At 37.7% G+C, this 14,757-nt stretch overlaps 1 protein-coding gene across 9 annotated transcripts in view; it reads left to right on the top strand.

The window, feature by feature from the left end:
• Window positions 1-2,089: 2,089 nt before the first annotated feature.
• TAF1A (TATA-box binding protein associated factor, RNA polymerase I subunit A) overlaps window positions 2,090-14,757 on the top strand; it is a 35,676-nt gene continuing 23,008 nt past the window's right edge. For 2 of the 9 annotated variants that reach the window (XM_023203691.3, XM_023203690.3), the window contains exons 1-4: window positions 2,090-2,771; window positions 3,937-4,056; window positions 8,208-8,377; window positions 12,587-12,700. In XM_023203691.3, coding sequence (XP_023059459.1) covers window positions 3,939-4,056; window positions 8,208-8,377; window positions 12,587-12,700 — 402 coding nt within the window. In that variant the 5' untranslated portion in view covers window positions 2,090-2,771; window positions 3,937-3,938. Of the gene's footprint in view, window positions 2,772-3,926; window positions 4,057-5,332; window positions 5,410-8,207; window positions 8,378-12,568; window positions 12,701-14,757 lie in introns of those variants that run through there. The other 7 variants (XM_023203692.3, XM_023203697.3, XM_023203694.3 and 4 more) reach the window with 7 other exon arrangements.

The raw sequence follows: 14,757 nt of genomic DNA, 5'->3' as shown, positions 1-14,757 counted from the left end.
CAAGAGTAGTCATAAAAAAGAGAGAAGATGCAAATGATCAATGTCTGTGTTTCATTTATCTATTCCTATGTAAGAAATCAGTGCAAACTTCAGTGACTTAAAATAACAACCGTTTTATTGCTCACAATTTTGTGAGTATAGGGCTGAGAACAGCTCACCTCTGCTCCATGTGTTGTCAACTGGTCTCACTCACGTAGTTGCATTCAGCAAGTGCCTGATTTAGGATACACAGTCTGAGATGAATTTCTTCACATGTCCAAAGCCAAGGTGCTGACTGTTGGTTCCATGTGGCCTCTCTTTTCCTGTGGTCTTTCACACTCCAAGGGCTCTTTCTTCACGTGGCCACTCTCTCCAGCAGGATAGGCTGGTCTTCTTTTTGTAGCTACTCAGAGCACTGAAACATGAAGAAAAAAAAAAAGAAGAAAAAACTGTGTCTTTGAGGATACAGTCCCCGGGGTGGAATTCTAGCCCATGTATTTTAGTTTTCTCTATATTATTTTCTGAGATATTTTTGTTTTTATGCTTTCATACCACATTCCTTTTTTATTCTTGTTAGCTGTGATATAGGATAGTCTATTTATGATGAAGTCTCTTTAACTGTTTGGCTGTGTGAAGTTTGTCCTTTAACAGATTGTACAGGAAGCGTTCATGGAAATAATATTTCTAAATGACAGTTTGCAACTTTAAAAACAACATAATTCATCACCATATTAAGTTGCTCTTTAGTACAAAGCAATTGTAAGAACAACTTTTCTTAGGACATGTTTTCTTATAGATTGAAATCTAGAAAAGTCTTTTGCATGCTTTATGTTTTCATATTTGTCACGTCTCTTTTTTTTCTTTTTTTAGACGTGGTCTTGCTATGTTGTCCAGGATGGCATCAAACTTTTGAACTTCTCAGCTCAGCGAGCTTCCTGCCTCAGCCTCCGGAGTAGCTAGGACTACGGGTGCTTGCCACCGCAACTTCCCTCCTTCCTTCTTGTTTATGCTATTGGATGTGATCTAGTTGATTTTTTAAAATCTCTTCTCTCCAACACATTTTCTGTCAGAATTGTCGCCTGGGAAAGAAAAAGGGTAGGTAGGGCACATTAAGTGATTCCCATTGTTTCCTACTGCTCCTTAGAGGTGTTTGAGAACTTCAAGGAAAATCAGAAAGTTCTTCCTCACTTTCGGGAGAACATAAACTTTTGGCCATGTAAAATCATTTCTGGGCTGGTTTTGGTGAATTTATACCTCAAGCCAATGGGAGAAAAGTAGCCAGACTAAGCCTCTAGACAAGAAAGTAATGATTATGTATGTTATTTTGTGTGTGCTCTCCTGAACTACGCATAATTTATGTTATGTAGAGTTACAGCACAAACTTGAGTGAGGACTCAAGAACTAATGACAGAAAGAGCAGCAGAAAGAACTTTTCTTGCAAGTCCTTAACTACTGCATATTGTTTATGAAGACAACATAGAATCAATTATTTGTAGCATTTTAAGGAATCCATGTACAATTTTTTTTTTTTTTTTTTTTTTTTTTTTTAAAGACAGGGTCTCATTCTGTCGCCCAGGCTGGAGTGCTGTAGCGTGATCACAGTTCACTGCAGCCTCGTCCTCCCCGGGCTCAGGTGATCCTCCCACCTCATCCTCTCGAGTAGCTGGGACTAGAAGCATGCACCACCACCCCAGCTTAATTTAAAATTTTTTTTTTTGTAGGGACGGGGTTTCATCATGTTGCCTAGGCTGGTTTCAAACTCCTGAACTCAAACGATCTGCCTGCCTTGGCCTCCCAAAGTGCTGGGAGTACAGGCATGAACCACCGCGCCTGGCCTCAAACTCTTACTAGACCCTTTAATTTCCCCTCCGCTACTCTGATTCTACCCAAATTGTTCACCTTCCCAGAGGAAACTCAGTGATTCGTGGTATTTGTGCATCCTCATTTGTGGACAAAATTTTTTCTTGCTGTGACTTGAAAGCAGCCTCCCTTTAGCTTTCACTTATTAGTCCTAGTTCTGTTCTCTGCTGCTAAGAAAAAAGGTTTGATCCTTCTTTCATGGATCAGCCCTCCAAATATTGGAGAACCACACTGCATTTCCTTAACCATCTTACTTTTGACCCATATTTCATTTGTTTGTCTCAATGTCCCTCATGAAAGTTGAACCAGACGGGTCTGCAGAACAATTTTTGCTGAGAAGGCAAAAGAAATTCTCGCCCAAATTGTGGAGAAGGGAGTCGAACCAATTAAACCCAAAGCTAAAACTGTAATAGAAAAGAACTTTCAAACTCGCAATGAACAGGATATGCCTGGATTTGTCTCGTCACAGCCACTAGCCACGCCTCCACTCGTGCAGTGCGCCTGCGAGCCGAGCAGAAACCAATGGCCCATCGTAGTGAATTTCTCGGGTAAAGTGACATTCTGCGCTTTTGAATGCTCCCTTCGTCCAGCCGCCGACCCCTCGCCCCAATTTCCATTTTAAATGAAAGTCTCCCACTTTCTAGCTGAGACAGACAAAAATAAAACTCGGGCAAAACTAATCGGAGAGAGGCAGTTCACTGTCACTTCCTGGGTCACTTCCAGAAGTCACTTCCGGGGTCGAAGCGAGGCCAACAATACGCCTGCTACCGCAGGAGTTACGAGCTGGGCCGCGCGCAGCCTGAATGCCTAAACCAGGTTTTGCGCATGCTCATATAAAGCTCTCCTAACCCGTCTTCCGGTGGGAATTCCTTCACGTGGTCCGGAGTCGGAGACTGAGTTTAGCTTTACTGAGGAGCTCTAATTTTAAGCGGGTAAGTGCCGCAGATATCGTCCGTGGTTCCTGCGTTTAAATGGGACGGTAAGGGGTGTGTCAGGATTCATCCATGTTCTCCTGATATTTCCTTCTAATAACTGAAACCCTTGGAGTCTGAGAACGAGAGAAGGGGATAGAGAAGCTTTGGTTGCCGTGGCAACTGCGGGACACCAATTTGGATTTTTGAGGATTTGGAAAGGGAGGATTTGTGTAACTACTCCTCAAAATACATGATGGGTCGGATTCAAATTCAGTTGTTACTTATAATTCATACTCGTAGCCACAGAATTTGATTTTAGAAGGTTTTCTCTGGGTGTAATGCAGAGAAGCAAAACCTGAGCAAGGATAATTATTTAGAAAGCTAACGCAGTAATCTAGGCACTGTTTGAAGGGGTCTTGAACTAGGGTAGTGCTGTAGGATTGCAAAGAAGAGGGGAAATTCGGGAAATTTGGGAGGCAGTATCAGGGGCACTAATACTCGATTTCATATGGGGAATGAGGAAGGGGCCCTGAGCATCTTTAGGAGTAAGTCCAAACTCAGCTTGGCTTATGATTATTTTTCTAGGTTCGTTTCTCACCTTCCGCACCCCTCTCCACACACACCCCGACTTCTAGTCATGCTAAGTAGTTTGGTGTTCTATTTCCTAGAATAACGTCCTCACCTTTTTTGTGATGTTAGGGAGGTTCTATCATTTCACTAAGTCCCTCAGTTTTTTCAACCTTAACATGGAAGAAAGTAATAGTACCCACCTCAGGATTGCTGTGGGGATTAAATTAGATAATTTATACTTCTGGTGCATAGTAAGGGCCTAATAAATATTAGCTGCTAGTACTATTCTTATTGTACTTCTCATATTGTTTTGTTATTATATGTTTTGCTATTTCTTCGTCTAGACTTGAGATTTTTTTAAATTAGAGGGGCAGTATCTTATTTATCTTTATATGGACTTGAAACAGTAGTTCGGTCTTTTTAATGTCTCATTCATTTTGGCTGTTGCTGACATAGTTAAATTCATTTTTTACTTTAAAAGAGCTGACAGGTATAATGCATTTTGCTGATCAAATTGTATTTATTTGATAAAAAGATAGCTGTTTTTCTGTACAACTCAGAAGACTGTGGATTAAGATGTACAGAAAGTAACTGATATCTCAGTTTGTAATAGGTATGAGTGATTTCAGTGAAGAATTAAAAGGGCCTGTGACAGATGATGAAGTGGAAACATCTGTGCTCACTGGGGCAGGAATGCATTTTCCTTGGCTTCAAACATACATAGAAACTGTGGGTAAGTAAAACAGTAACACTGAACCATTTTAACTTAAATGTAAGGAGGTGGTAAGATTCAATATGGATACAAAATGAATAACCAGGCTGGTTTAATTTTCAAGAGGAATATGTGGAGTGTTTTTAGGCTGTAAGCCAAAAAAAAAAGTTTTTTCTTTTAGAACTCTTTGACCTTGGATTAACAGTAGTCTGTATTATGCTAGATACACATTTTTTCCAGTAATACTTACTGAGCACTTTTATCTCTGGCATTGATTAAATATTGGGGAATCATAGATGAAGAAGATATGGTCTCTGCCATTGAGGAAAACATGCCTAGGAAGTGTTCAAGAAGTTGCTGTTGAATTGCATTGAAATTATTTCAAATAGAATTGATCACGTAATAGATTTTTTTTTTTTGGAGACAGAGTCTTGCTCTGTTGCCCACACTGGAGTGCAGTGGCTAGCCCTCGGCTCACTGCAACGTCTGCCTCCCGGGTTCAATGATTCTACTCAACCTCCCGAGTATCTGAGATTACAGGTACCTGCCACCACGCCTGGCTAGTTTTTGTATTTTTAGTAGAGACAGGATTTCACCATGTTGGCCAGGCTGGTTTTGAACTCTTGACCTCAAGTGACCTGCCCTCCTCAGCCTCCCAAAGTGGTGGGATTACAGGCGTGAGTCACTGCACCCGGCCTAGATAAAAGAGCATTTTCCCTCATTTTTATCTAATGTAAATGCAAGCATGTTTTTCTATGGGATAAAATTTCCCCCATTTTTATCTAATATAAATGCAAGTATGTTTTTCTATGGGATAAATTCCCTATAAGAATTTATTTAATATAAGTATAAATAAAAGAAGCTATTATCTGTATGCTGGCATATTGAGTGGTTTACATTTGGGATTACATTTGAACCAGCATTTTACTTACTGCCCTTAAATATGTATTTTTTTGCCCAGACTTTTCTCCCCTTGACACAGATTCCTTGGCTCCTAAAATTTCGCTTCCATTTTTTCTTTCGATCTAAATATCATCTCATTTAGTGATCTCAGTAAATTCTCAATAAATTTTTGTGCTAGGCAGTTCAGGTAGGAGGAAACTGAATCTCAAAGACATTAAATTCGTAAGTGGTGGTATCAGAAGTCAAATCCAGGTTTGTCTGATCTCAAAGCCTACACTTTTAACCACTGAGATATATTTTTTAAAATGAGACAATACATGTAAAGTACCTAGCATAGTATCTCATGCATAGTGAGTGTTTAAAAATAATAGTGCCTTTCCTCTCCTCATTTTAGTTTTGCTAGATTAATGCACATGGCTTAAGGCAGATTTGAATGAATGATACTTCAGAGATGGTGCTACTTCATCCCTGGTAGGGAACTAATAATTTAAATTTCCTATAGTTATATCATACTTGGGTATGTTTCTGTTACCAGTGTTCTATAGAAAGTCTGAGTCAGTCTGCAAGCAGATAGGTTTACGACTAAAATTTACATGCTTAGAAATATTTTATATGTCGTGGATAGCCTGTTAAACCCAAAATACTTTTGGTCTGCAATGAGAAAATACTTGGAAGTAATATTGACATTGTGCTGGTAATTAACCATAATAGGAAAACAAAATTGCCTAACAATTGCTCTATTTATTTTTTATGCTGGTAGATAGCTTTTGGCATTTTGAAGGGCATGCCCAGCAAGCCCCTTAGAACAAAAACTTTGAAGACAGGGCCAGTCTGGATTGAAGCTATATGATGAGTACCTGCAGTAGTGCTTAGCACACAGTGGTGCCTGAAAAATATTTGTTGACAGACTGATAAGTTTCCAGATTCTTTGAGTAACATATTAGAAGTTAGGTGGATGACACTAGTTCTTTATTGTACATCTCTATTCCATGTAAAAATGTGTTTTCCTTGACAATTTTTTTTCTTAAAGTTATCAGGATCAAGTAAGACTATCTTTTGCTCATTAAATAATGAAATGAAAGGAGAACTTTTCCTGAGGTAACTAGGCTAGGTTGGAAGACAAAAGTATTTTCCAAGCATTTAGGTATAGTTATCTAAAGTCAATTTGTAGTCTCAGTTGTGAAAGCTTGAGCGATGGAAGGGAGCTTAGCCTGAGAACAGTTCTCTCCTTTAGGTAAATAAAAGATGTTTTAAGGATGAGGTGTTTTGTCAGTTTCCTAGGCTGGCTGGCTGGTATTGCCACCGACGCTGAGCAGCTTTGGTGTGGGGATCTTATAAAATGCAGCTTCTGATTCAGAGAGCTGGGCATAGTACTCTGTAGTTGTAATGAGATTCCAGGTGATACTTCTGCTGCGTGTTCCAGGACCACATTGAGTAGCAAGGGCAGGTCCCCAGGTGATTTGTATGTACATTCAAAAGTCTGAGAACACTAGCGCAGTAGTCTTCAAACTTTTCACTTTTGTATCCCCTACTTTTTTCTGAAAAATTGAGTACTACCTTGCACAGTTTTAAGGAATCATCTGAAAATATTTTATTGTATGTTTAATATTTTCAAGAGATATAATTTCCAGCACGTTGGTATTTTTAAATGAATATATATTACTTTATATGTGATGGAGTCCAGATAGCATAGGACTGACATACGGTTTTAATACCTTGCGTTATCCATTTAAAAATTAAGAAAAAGTTTTTAATAGATGGAATTTTATGTTCCTTTTTGTTGTACTTCTTGCAATAAAAGTTATGTATCAACATTTATCCTTTTTTTTGTTTATATCCTATAAGTTTTAAGAATTAAAACTTTTTCTAGGTTGAGACGTTGCTATCATTAATAGTTGTACATAGCTGATCAATATAAAACGTATTAAAAGTGTTGCTGGCCAGGTGTGGTGGCTCATGCTCATAATCCCAGCACTTTGGGAGGCCACAAGGAAGGATCACTTGAACCCAGGAGGTCGAGGCTACGGTGAGCTATGATTGTGCTAGTGCGGTCCAGCCTGGGTGACAGAGCAAGACTCTCTCTTTTTCTTTCTTTTTTTTTTTAAATAAAGTTATCTAAAACTTTTTCCCAATTTTTAAAAATATATTTGTGGGTGACTTTTATGTATTTCTAGGATGAGAAAAGATTTAGCATTGATTATGCTATTTTTTTTTTAACTGACATAAATTCTGAGAAACCTTAGTCACATAAGTAAGAAGATGGCAGTGAATGGAGTTTAATTATAGCCATGCATCAGGTCCTTGAATTTCTTCTAAATTATTCATGAAAAATTACATAATGATTTATTGTAAAACATTATGTTGTTCCGCAGTTTTGATAAGCAAAGAATTGGGAATTGCCTGACTTGCAAAAGGAGATGTTAGAGTTACTTACTTTTTCAACACCTGTGTTTTCACCTTCAGATAATATGTAATGATTTTGATTGTGAAGCTTTGACTATGTAGGCACAGCTGTCTAGGAGATTAACTTGTGGAAAGAGTATGTAAGGAAATCAAAGATCTGCAAGTTAATTGTTTTAAAAGTATCTTTGCAAAGTACCTGTTGGTCTTTGTGTACTTACTGGGGTACAATTACCCAGCTGGACTAGAGGGGTCTCGTAGTTCTGTGGGAAGAGAAGAAGAGGTAGCAATGTAACTAGTCATTCATATAATAGCCCTGTATCTAAGCCCAAATGTTCTTAACATTGGGATTGCCAATACTTTAGAGATATAAATGTTTATTTTTGCAACTGTTTTAATCTCATTTGTATTTAGTATCATTGAGTTACTAGGAATTTGGTCCTTAAAAAATAAAAGCCCACTTGGAGTTTGCAGAACATGGGTAGGTATTAAAGACCATGTTTGCCTAGAATGACCGTGGCATTTTACCCATTCTAAATACCTGGGACTATGCTTTTAGGGGCCTGTTTGAGAGATTCTCCCCAAATTATTTAGCACAAGGATTAAAGGATGATTGAATCAGATTTAAAGGCTCTGGTGGCTCTAGTAGCCCCAAAACATCAAATTAGATATTTTTTTAATCTGCTAAAAATAATTAATATAATGTAGAAGGGTTTGTTTCAAGTAAAGCTGGCTTTGATACTGGAAATGGACTGGATCAAGTAATGCCTACTGTTTACTTGTTAAAACTTCTTATCAGAAGTAAGTTTTTTGAATAGTTGAACTAGAGCCATTGTGGATAAAAACTCTTTTCTTTTTCATTTTTATAGCCATTGGAGGGAAAAGGAAGAAGGATTTTGCTCAGACAACAAGTGCTTGTTTAAGTTTTATCCAAGAAGCTCTGCTGAAGCACCAATGGCAGCAAGCTGCAGAATACATGTACAGTTATTTTCAGACCTTGGAAGATTCAGATAGCTACAAAAGGCAGGCTGCACCTGAGGTAAACAAAATTTGAGTTTACTGGAAGAAATGATAGATTCCCAGGAATTTCTGCCTCCAGCTTCACCTTCACCTATAGTAGCTTTTACAGAATCTCAGTGATTTTGCTAAAAGCTACTAAAACTACTTTTGGGTGGAGAGTTTGTATTGGGACCTTATTTACACACTTATTTTTACCTGTTATTTTAAAGGAGGATAAAATATTCATTCCATTAATTCTTCCTTTTCCCCCCTCTTTATGGATGTTTCCCATCATCATGTAAAAATTTTGTTACTCTTTTTTTTTTTTTTTTGAGACAGTGTCTTGTTCTGTCGCCAGGCAGGAGTGAAGTAGCACAATCTCGGCTCACTGCAATCTCCGCCTCCTGGGTAGCTGGGACTACAGGCGCGCACCACTACACCCGGCTAATTTTTTTGTATTTTAGTAGAGATGGGGTTTCACCATGTTGGCCAGGACGGTCTCAATCTCTTGACCTCATGATCCGCCCGCCTTGGCCTCCCAAAGTGCTGGGATTACAGGTGTGAGCCACCATGCCCAGCCTATTCTATCTTAAAATCGTCTCTTCACCCAAACTTCCCCCATTAACTATGCTTCCTAGTTTTACTCTCTTTCAGCAAAACTTCTTGAAAGAGTTGTTCTCTTTTTCCAACCAGATCCTTTTTTTTTTTAGTTTTGTCAAGACATTGTTAATACACCATCATCCATTTAAATTGTACAGTTCAATGTATTTTCATATGTTTACAGAGTTGTCCAACCAACCATTACCACACTCTAAATTTAGAACCTTTTTTTCTCCCATGAAACCAAAACCCTATACCCACTTGCAGTCTTTCCCTATCCCTCCTCACAGCTGCCAGACACTGGCAGCCACTAATCTATTACTTTCTTTTTCTTTTTTTGTTTTCTTTTGAGACAGATTCTTGCTCTGTTGCCCAGGCTGGAGTGCAGTGGCATGATCTTTGCTCCAGCTCCTGGGTTCAAGTGATTCTTGTACCTCAGCCTCTTGGTTGGCTGGGATTACAGGCGTGCACCACCACACCTAGCTAATTTTTTGTATTTTTAATGAAGACACGCTTTCAACTCCTGGCCTCAAGTGATCTGTCCGCCTCGGCATCCCTAAGGTGCTGGTATTACAAGCGTGAGCCACTGTGCCCAGCCTAATCTATTTTCTATTCTGGACATTTCATATAAGTGGTTCCATACAATATGTGGCCTTTTGTAAATGGTTTCTTTGACTTGGCATAATGTTTTCATGGTTTATTCATGTTGTAGCATGTATAAGTACTTCATTACTTTTATTGCCAAATAATTTGTCATATGGAAATACCATGTTTTATTTGTCCATTTATCAGCTGTTAGACACTTAGGTTGTTTTTGCTTTTTGGTTATTGGAAATAATGTTTCTGTGAACATTTGTGTGCAGGTTTTTGTGTGGACATTTGTTTTAATTTCTCCTGGGTCTACACCTGGGAGTGGAATTGCTGGTCATATGGTAACACTATGTTTAGCCTCTTGAGGAACTGCCAGACTGTTTTCCAAAGTGACCATACCATTTATATTCTCACCAGTAATATCTGAGGCTTCTAATTTCTCCAATCCTTGCCAATATTTTGTTATTGTCCTGTCTTACTGATAATAGTCATCCTTGTGGTTGTGAAGTGGCATCATCCTGACTATGATTTGTATTTCTCTAATGACTAATGATTCAGAGTGAGCTTTTTAAAACATGTCATATCATGTCACTCCTCTGCTGAAAACACTGTAATGGCTTTCCGTTTCATTCAGTAGAAGCCAAAGTCATAATTGCCTGTAAATTCCTATATGATGTGCTCACTCCCTTTCCTTGTTTGACCTCTCTGACTTCATCTCCTGAAACAGGTGGAGCATTCCGAATTCAAAAATGTGAAAACCAGAATGCTACAAAATTCAAAGCTTTTTGAGTACTGACATGCGATAGTGACACCTTTGCTTTCTGATGGTTCCATGTATACAAATTTTGTTTTGTGCACAAAATTTCAAGAATATTGTATAAAATTACCTTCAGGCTGTATGTATAGGTGTATATGAAACATAAGTGAATTTCATGTTTAGCTTTTGGTCCTATCCCCAGTCTCATTATGTATATACAAATATTTAAAAAGCTGAAAAAATTTCAAATCTGAAACATTGCTGGTCCCAACGATTTCAGATAAGGGATACTCAACCTGTATTCTCCTGCTTGTTTTTTCTTTTCCATCCTCACTGGTCTCCTTGTTCTTACTTGAATGGGCCAGGCATACTCCTGACTGATTGCCTTTGCCTTAACCAGTTCTTGGAAAGCTCTTTCTTCAGCTATCACTATAGCTATGCTCCTTCAAAGCCCCTTTTCAATGAGGCCTACCTTGACTATTTAAAATTGCAGTTGCCTTACTCCATCTGCAACCTGCACTTTCTGAATGGCACTCCTGATCTCCTTATCCTGCTCCATGCTTTTCCCCTAACACTTGACAATTTAATTATATTTCTTGGTTATTGTTTGTCTCTCTGCATAGAATGTAAATTTCACAGGGCAGGATTAAAACAGTGCCTGGCATATACTACTGAATTTCTTCAGTAAAAGACAGTTTACCCACAAATAACTTGACATGAGTGTCTCATAGGTTTTACTGACATAGTCACCATTGCATCAATTGGTTATCTTCTAAAGCAAAAAAAAAGAAAGCTGAAAAAAAAGTTTAACCATTCATTGAAAATTTAATTTATGGACTTAAGTTACATATACCTGTGAAACATTGGACATGTTACAGCCTCTTCTTGTCCAGATTTTGTTTTGTAAAATGAAGGAATTGGATGAATGGTTTTTGAGCACTTCTTTGGCTCTATTTTGATCACCGAAGGCTTTCATTGAAAGTATAAATTCCTCTACTCCACACCCTTGTCCTATTTTTTTTTTTTTAGATGGAGTCTCACTCACTCTGTCACCCAGGCCGTAGTGCAGTGGCACGATCTTGGCTCACTGCAAGCTCCACCTCCCGGGTTCACGCCGTTCTCCTGCCTCAGCCTCCTGAGTAGCTGGGACTACAGGTGCCTGCCACCACGCCCGTCTGTTTTTTGTATTTTTAGTAGAGATGGGGTTTCACCGTGTTAGCCAGGATGGTCTCAATCTCCTGACCTCGTGATCCGCCCGCCTCGGCCTCCCAAAATGCTGGGATTACAGATGTGAGCCTGTAATAGAATATCTATTTTTAACAGGTGTCCCATGTAATTATTGTGTACACTGGGTGTAAGAATAGCTATAATAATCTCGAAGTTTTCTTTTTTTGTTTTTGTTGCCTGCTTTTTCTTCCCCCCTGCATTTACCCATCCCTGGTGGTAGGTGATCCAAGACCCAGGTTTTCTTTAAGTTCCCAGATACTACAGTGTGATATTCTACAAATGAAATCTTGATATCTCTGAGTTGGGAAGATGAGGATCATTATACCAAATGATAATATGTGTATCATATATAATTATACCAGTGATAGTATGTGTATCCACATATAACCAATGTGTATGTTCATAGAAATAATTGATTTATGGTTCAGTTTAATTTACTTTGAAGTTGGTATTACTATTGTACTTTAAATTGAGGTTAGAGAAATAGAGATTTGCTCTCATGAAAAAAGAGCTCCAAGTTCTGCCCCCAAAGTTTTGGTGATCTGAGGATAAAATTTTTTTTATTAAGATTTGTCCATAGCTAATGAAAATTCTGAAATTGGCATTCTAAATATAGAATAAATGTAGTCAATAGTCGTAGAATTTGATGGGCTCTCAGGAAATAGGTAGTTTATTGCCCTCATTTTGCAGATGATAAAGATGAGGCTGAGAACAATGAAGAGGCCAATATGATTAGAACCCAAATTTTCTGACTTTAATATTCTTCCTTCCATGCCAATTAAACATTTTACATTAAATATGTATCTTAACTGCCTTTCTTTAAACTACTAAATTAGTAATGATACTATTATATTATCTGGTATTTTAATAGAAATCTAGAAGGTTGAAATTATTTTATCACATAAGGAAGTAGTATTAATTTTACATGGCAAAGTGGAGTAAAATGTTGACGGTAGTGGTCTCTAGGAAAAGGAATCACAGGTTATTAATGTTGTAATCAGGAAAACAATATCTTAGACAGAAACTGAATAAGGCAAAAGTTTTACATTTTGGCAGTAATTTCTGCTTTGACAGATTATTTGGAAGCTTGGAAGTGAAATTCTATTTTATCATCCCAAAAGCAACATGGAGACTTTCAATACTTTTGCTGACCGGATGAAAAATATTGGCGTCATGAATTATTTAAAGGTGAGAATATGGGCTTTGTGAATTTACCCTTGCGGTATTCTTTTTTTTTTTTTTTTTTTTTTTTTTATTGCTTGTGTCAGTGATAAGGTAGTTAACCTAAAAAATGTGGGACAAGGATAAGGCATCTGGATAAATAAGAAAAACTGAAAGAAAAGAGCATTATGAGAACCATTTACTTCTTGATTTTCAGTCACCTCCCGTGTTCTCTGACTGAAAATTCCTTTTTTTTGTATATTTCTTCTGGCTGCCAAAATCAGTTATTCAGAGATCGCAGTGGTATGACGATGGGCCAAATTCTGAAATGTTTGCTGAAGTCATTTGAGCTTAGAGTTGGTGTTTAGAAAAAGGAAAGAGCTAAACAAGTTGGGAATTTAAATACGTGAAAATATTTTAATACTCCTAATGTTTAGGTGGAATCTTGACCTCTGAGTTCATATATTCTTTTGTGAAAGTCTTATTGAAAAAGATTGAGGCATTTTGAAAATATTGTATCTCCCTCTCTCTGTTTTTGTCTCAGCACTTTTTCAATACAGGTTTGTAAATGCTTTGCTTTAAAAAAATGTTTTGAGTGTCTACTTTATGTGCCAGGTGCTCTTACGGTTTTGTTCTCTGGTAGACCAGGTATACTGTGAGTGGAAATTAAATGGAGGCAGTTTACAGTTCTACTTAAGAAAAGCTTTCTAACTAAATAATTGGAAATGGGAATGGCCTACCCTGATGTGTGCTGTGCATCTGTTTTTTCAGGTCTAAACTGGATAGCCATTTGATTGGGGAAGGAGTGTGAAGTTTAAACTGTTGGTTAGGTCCCTTTTGGCTCCTAGAATCTACTCAGTTGAAGTAAAGAAACTGAAAGGGAACCTCATTTCTCAATAAGAGTCTGAGAGTGATAATTAGGATAGATAATAAAACTTTTTTTGTTGTTAATAATTTTAAAAACACTTATTGCCGCTTACCAGGTATTGTTCTAGACATGGTTCTTATAGTAGAGGAAGATCATGTAAATGGCATTAAGTGTTATGGCTACCATAGTAGAAATGTAACATATAGTGAGAAGATAAAGGAGAAAATGGCCAGTTCTCTGGAACTAGAGAGGGTTAGGATTTAATGGGTAGGGGAATCAGGAAAAGAATGAAAGTAATACTTGAGATAAGTTTGAGAAAGCTGTTGGCTGTTCACTAGGCAGATTAGGGGAAAGGGCAGCCCTGTGTGGCAGGGGTTATAAAGAGTTCAAAAGCCCTACATCCAATAGTTTAGTTACTCTAAAAATCATTTGGGTAGAAGTCGGAGGAAGTAAGCTGGGCACTGTGTGCTGCACCCTAGGAACTTGGATTTTAATTCTGTAGTCAGTGGGAGCCATTGAAGGAGTTTATGCAAATAACTAACAAGATGAGATTTCTTTGGTAGCCACTTGAAAGATGAATTGTAGGGAGGCAGGAATGGAGAGGCCAGTTGACAAATTATTGAAGTACTTTGGCTCTACCCATATGATTAATTGTATTTCTCATTATTCTCCTCTTTGATGTCTTCCCTTCTTGTAATACTCATTCTTTGTATAATTATTCTTCCTGCTTCTCCTGTGTCAGGGATACACTTTCCTTTCCATCTGAACTGAAGTCATTCTTCAACATCCCTTATTAACATATTTTCTCTAAGCTTATATAACATGTATAAAATAATAATGTTTATTGAATGTCTGCTATGAGCCAAACTATTAGGTGGTTTGCAAGTATTATCTCATTTAATCTTGAAAACACCCTTCTGAAGGGGCAATAATGTTCTGGTAAAACAAATGAGACTCACGAAGGGTGAATAATTTACCTAGGCTTATTTAGTTTTTAAGTGGTGTATTAACCAAGACACTCCATCTTCAAAGCCTCTTTTTTTCCTCAGTATATCACACTGTCTTTTGTTTGTAAGTTTACATAATTTAGCTCATATTTGCATAGTGTTAATTGTTTCCTATGTCTTACTTCTTTGCCAGATTGTCCCCAACATCAACATTTTCAATGTCAAGTTATTTGTATCCTACCAAGGTCTTAGCCCAGCATGTGTTATAT

Source organism: Piliocolobus tephrosceles, chromosome 1 (assembly GCF_002776525.5).
Source record: "Piliocolobus tephrosceles isolate RC106 chromosome 1, ASM277652v3, whole genome shotgun sequence".
Classification (NCBI taxonomy): domain Eukaryota; kingdom Metazoa; phylum Chordata; class Mammalia; order Primates; family Cercopithecidae; genus Piliocolobus; species Piliocolobus tephrosceles.
The sequence above is the reverse complement of the archived record's forward strand: the minus strand, read 5'-3'. Positions and strand labels throughout refer to the sequence as shown.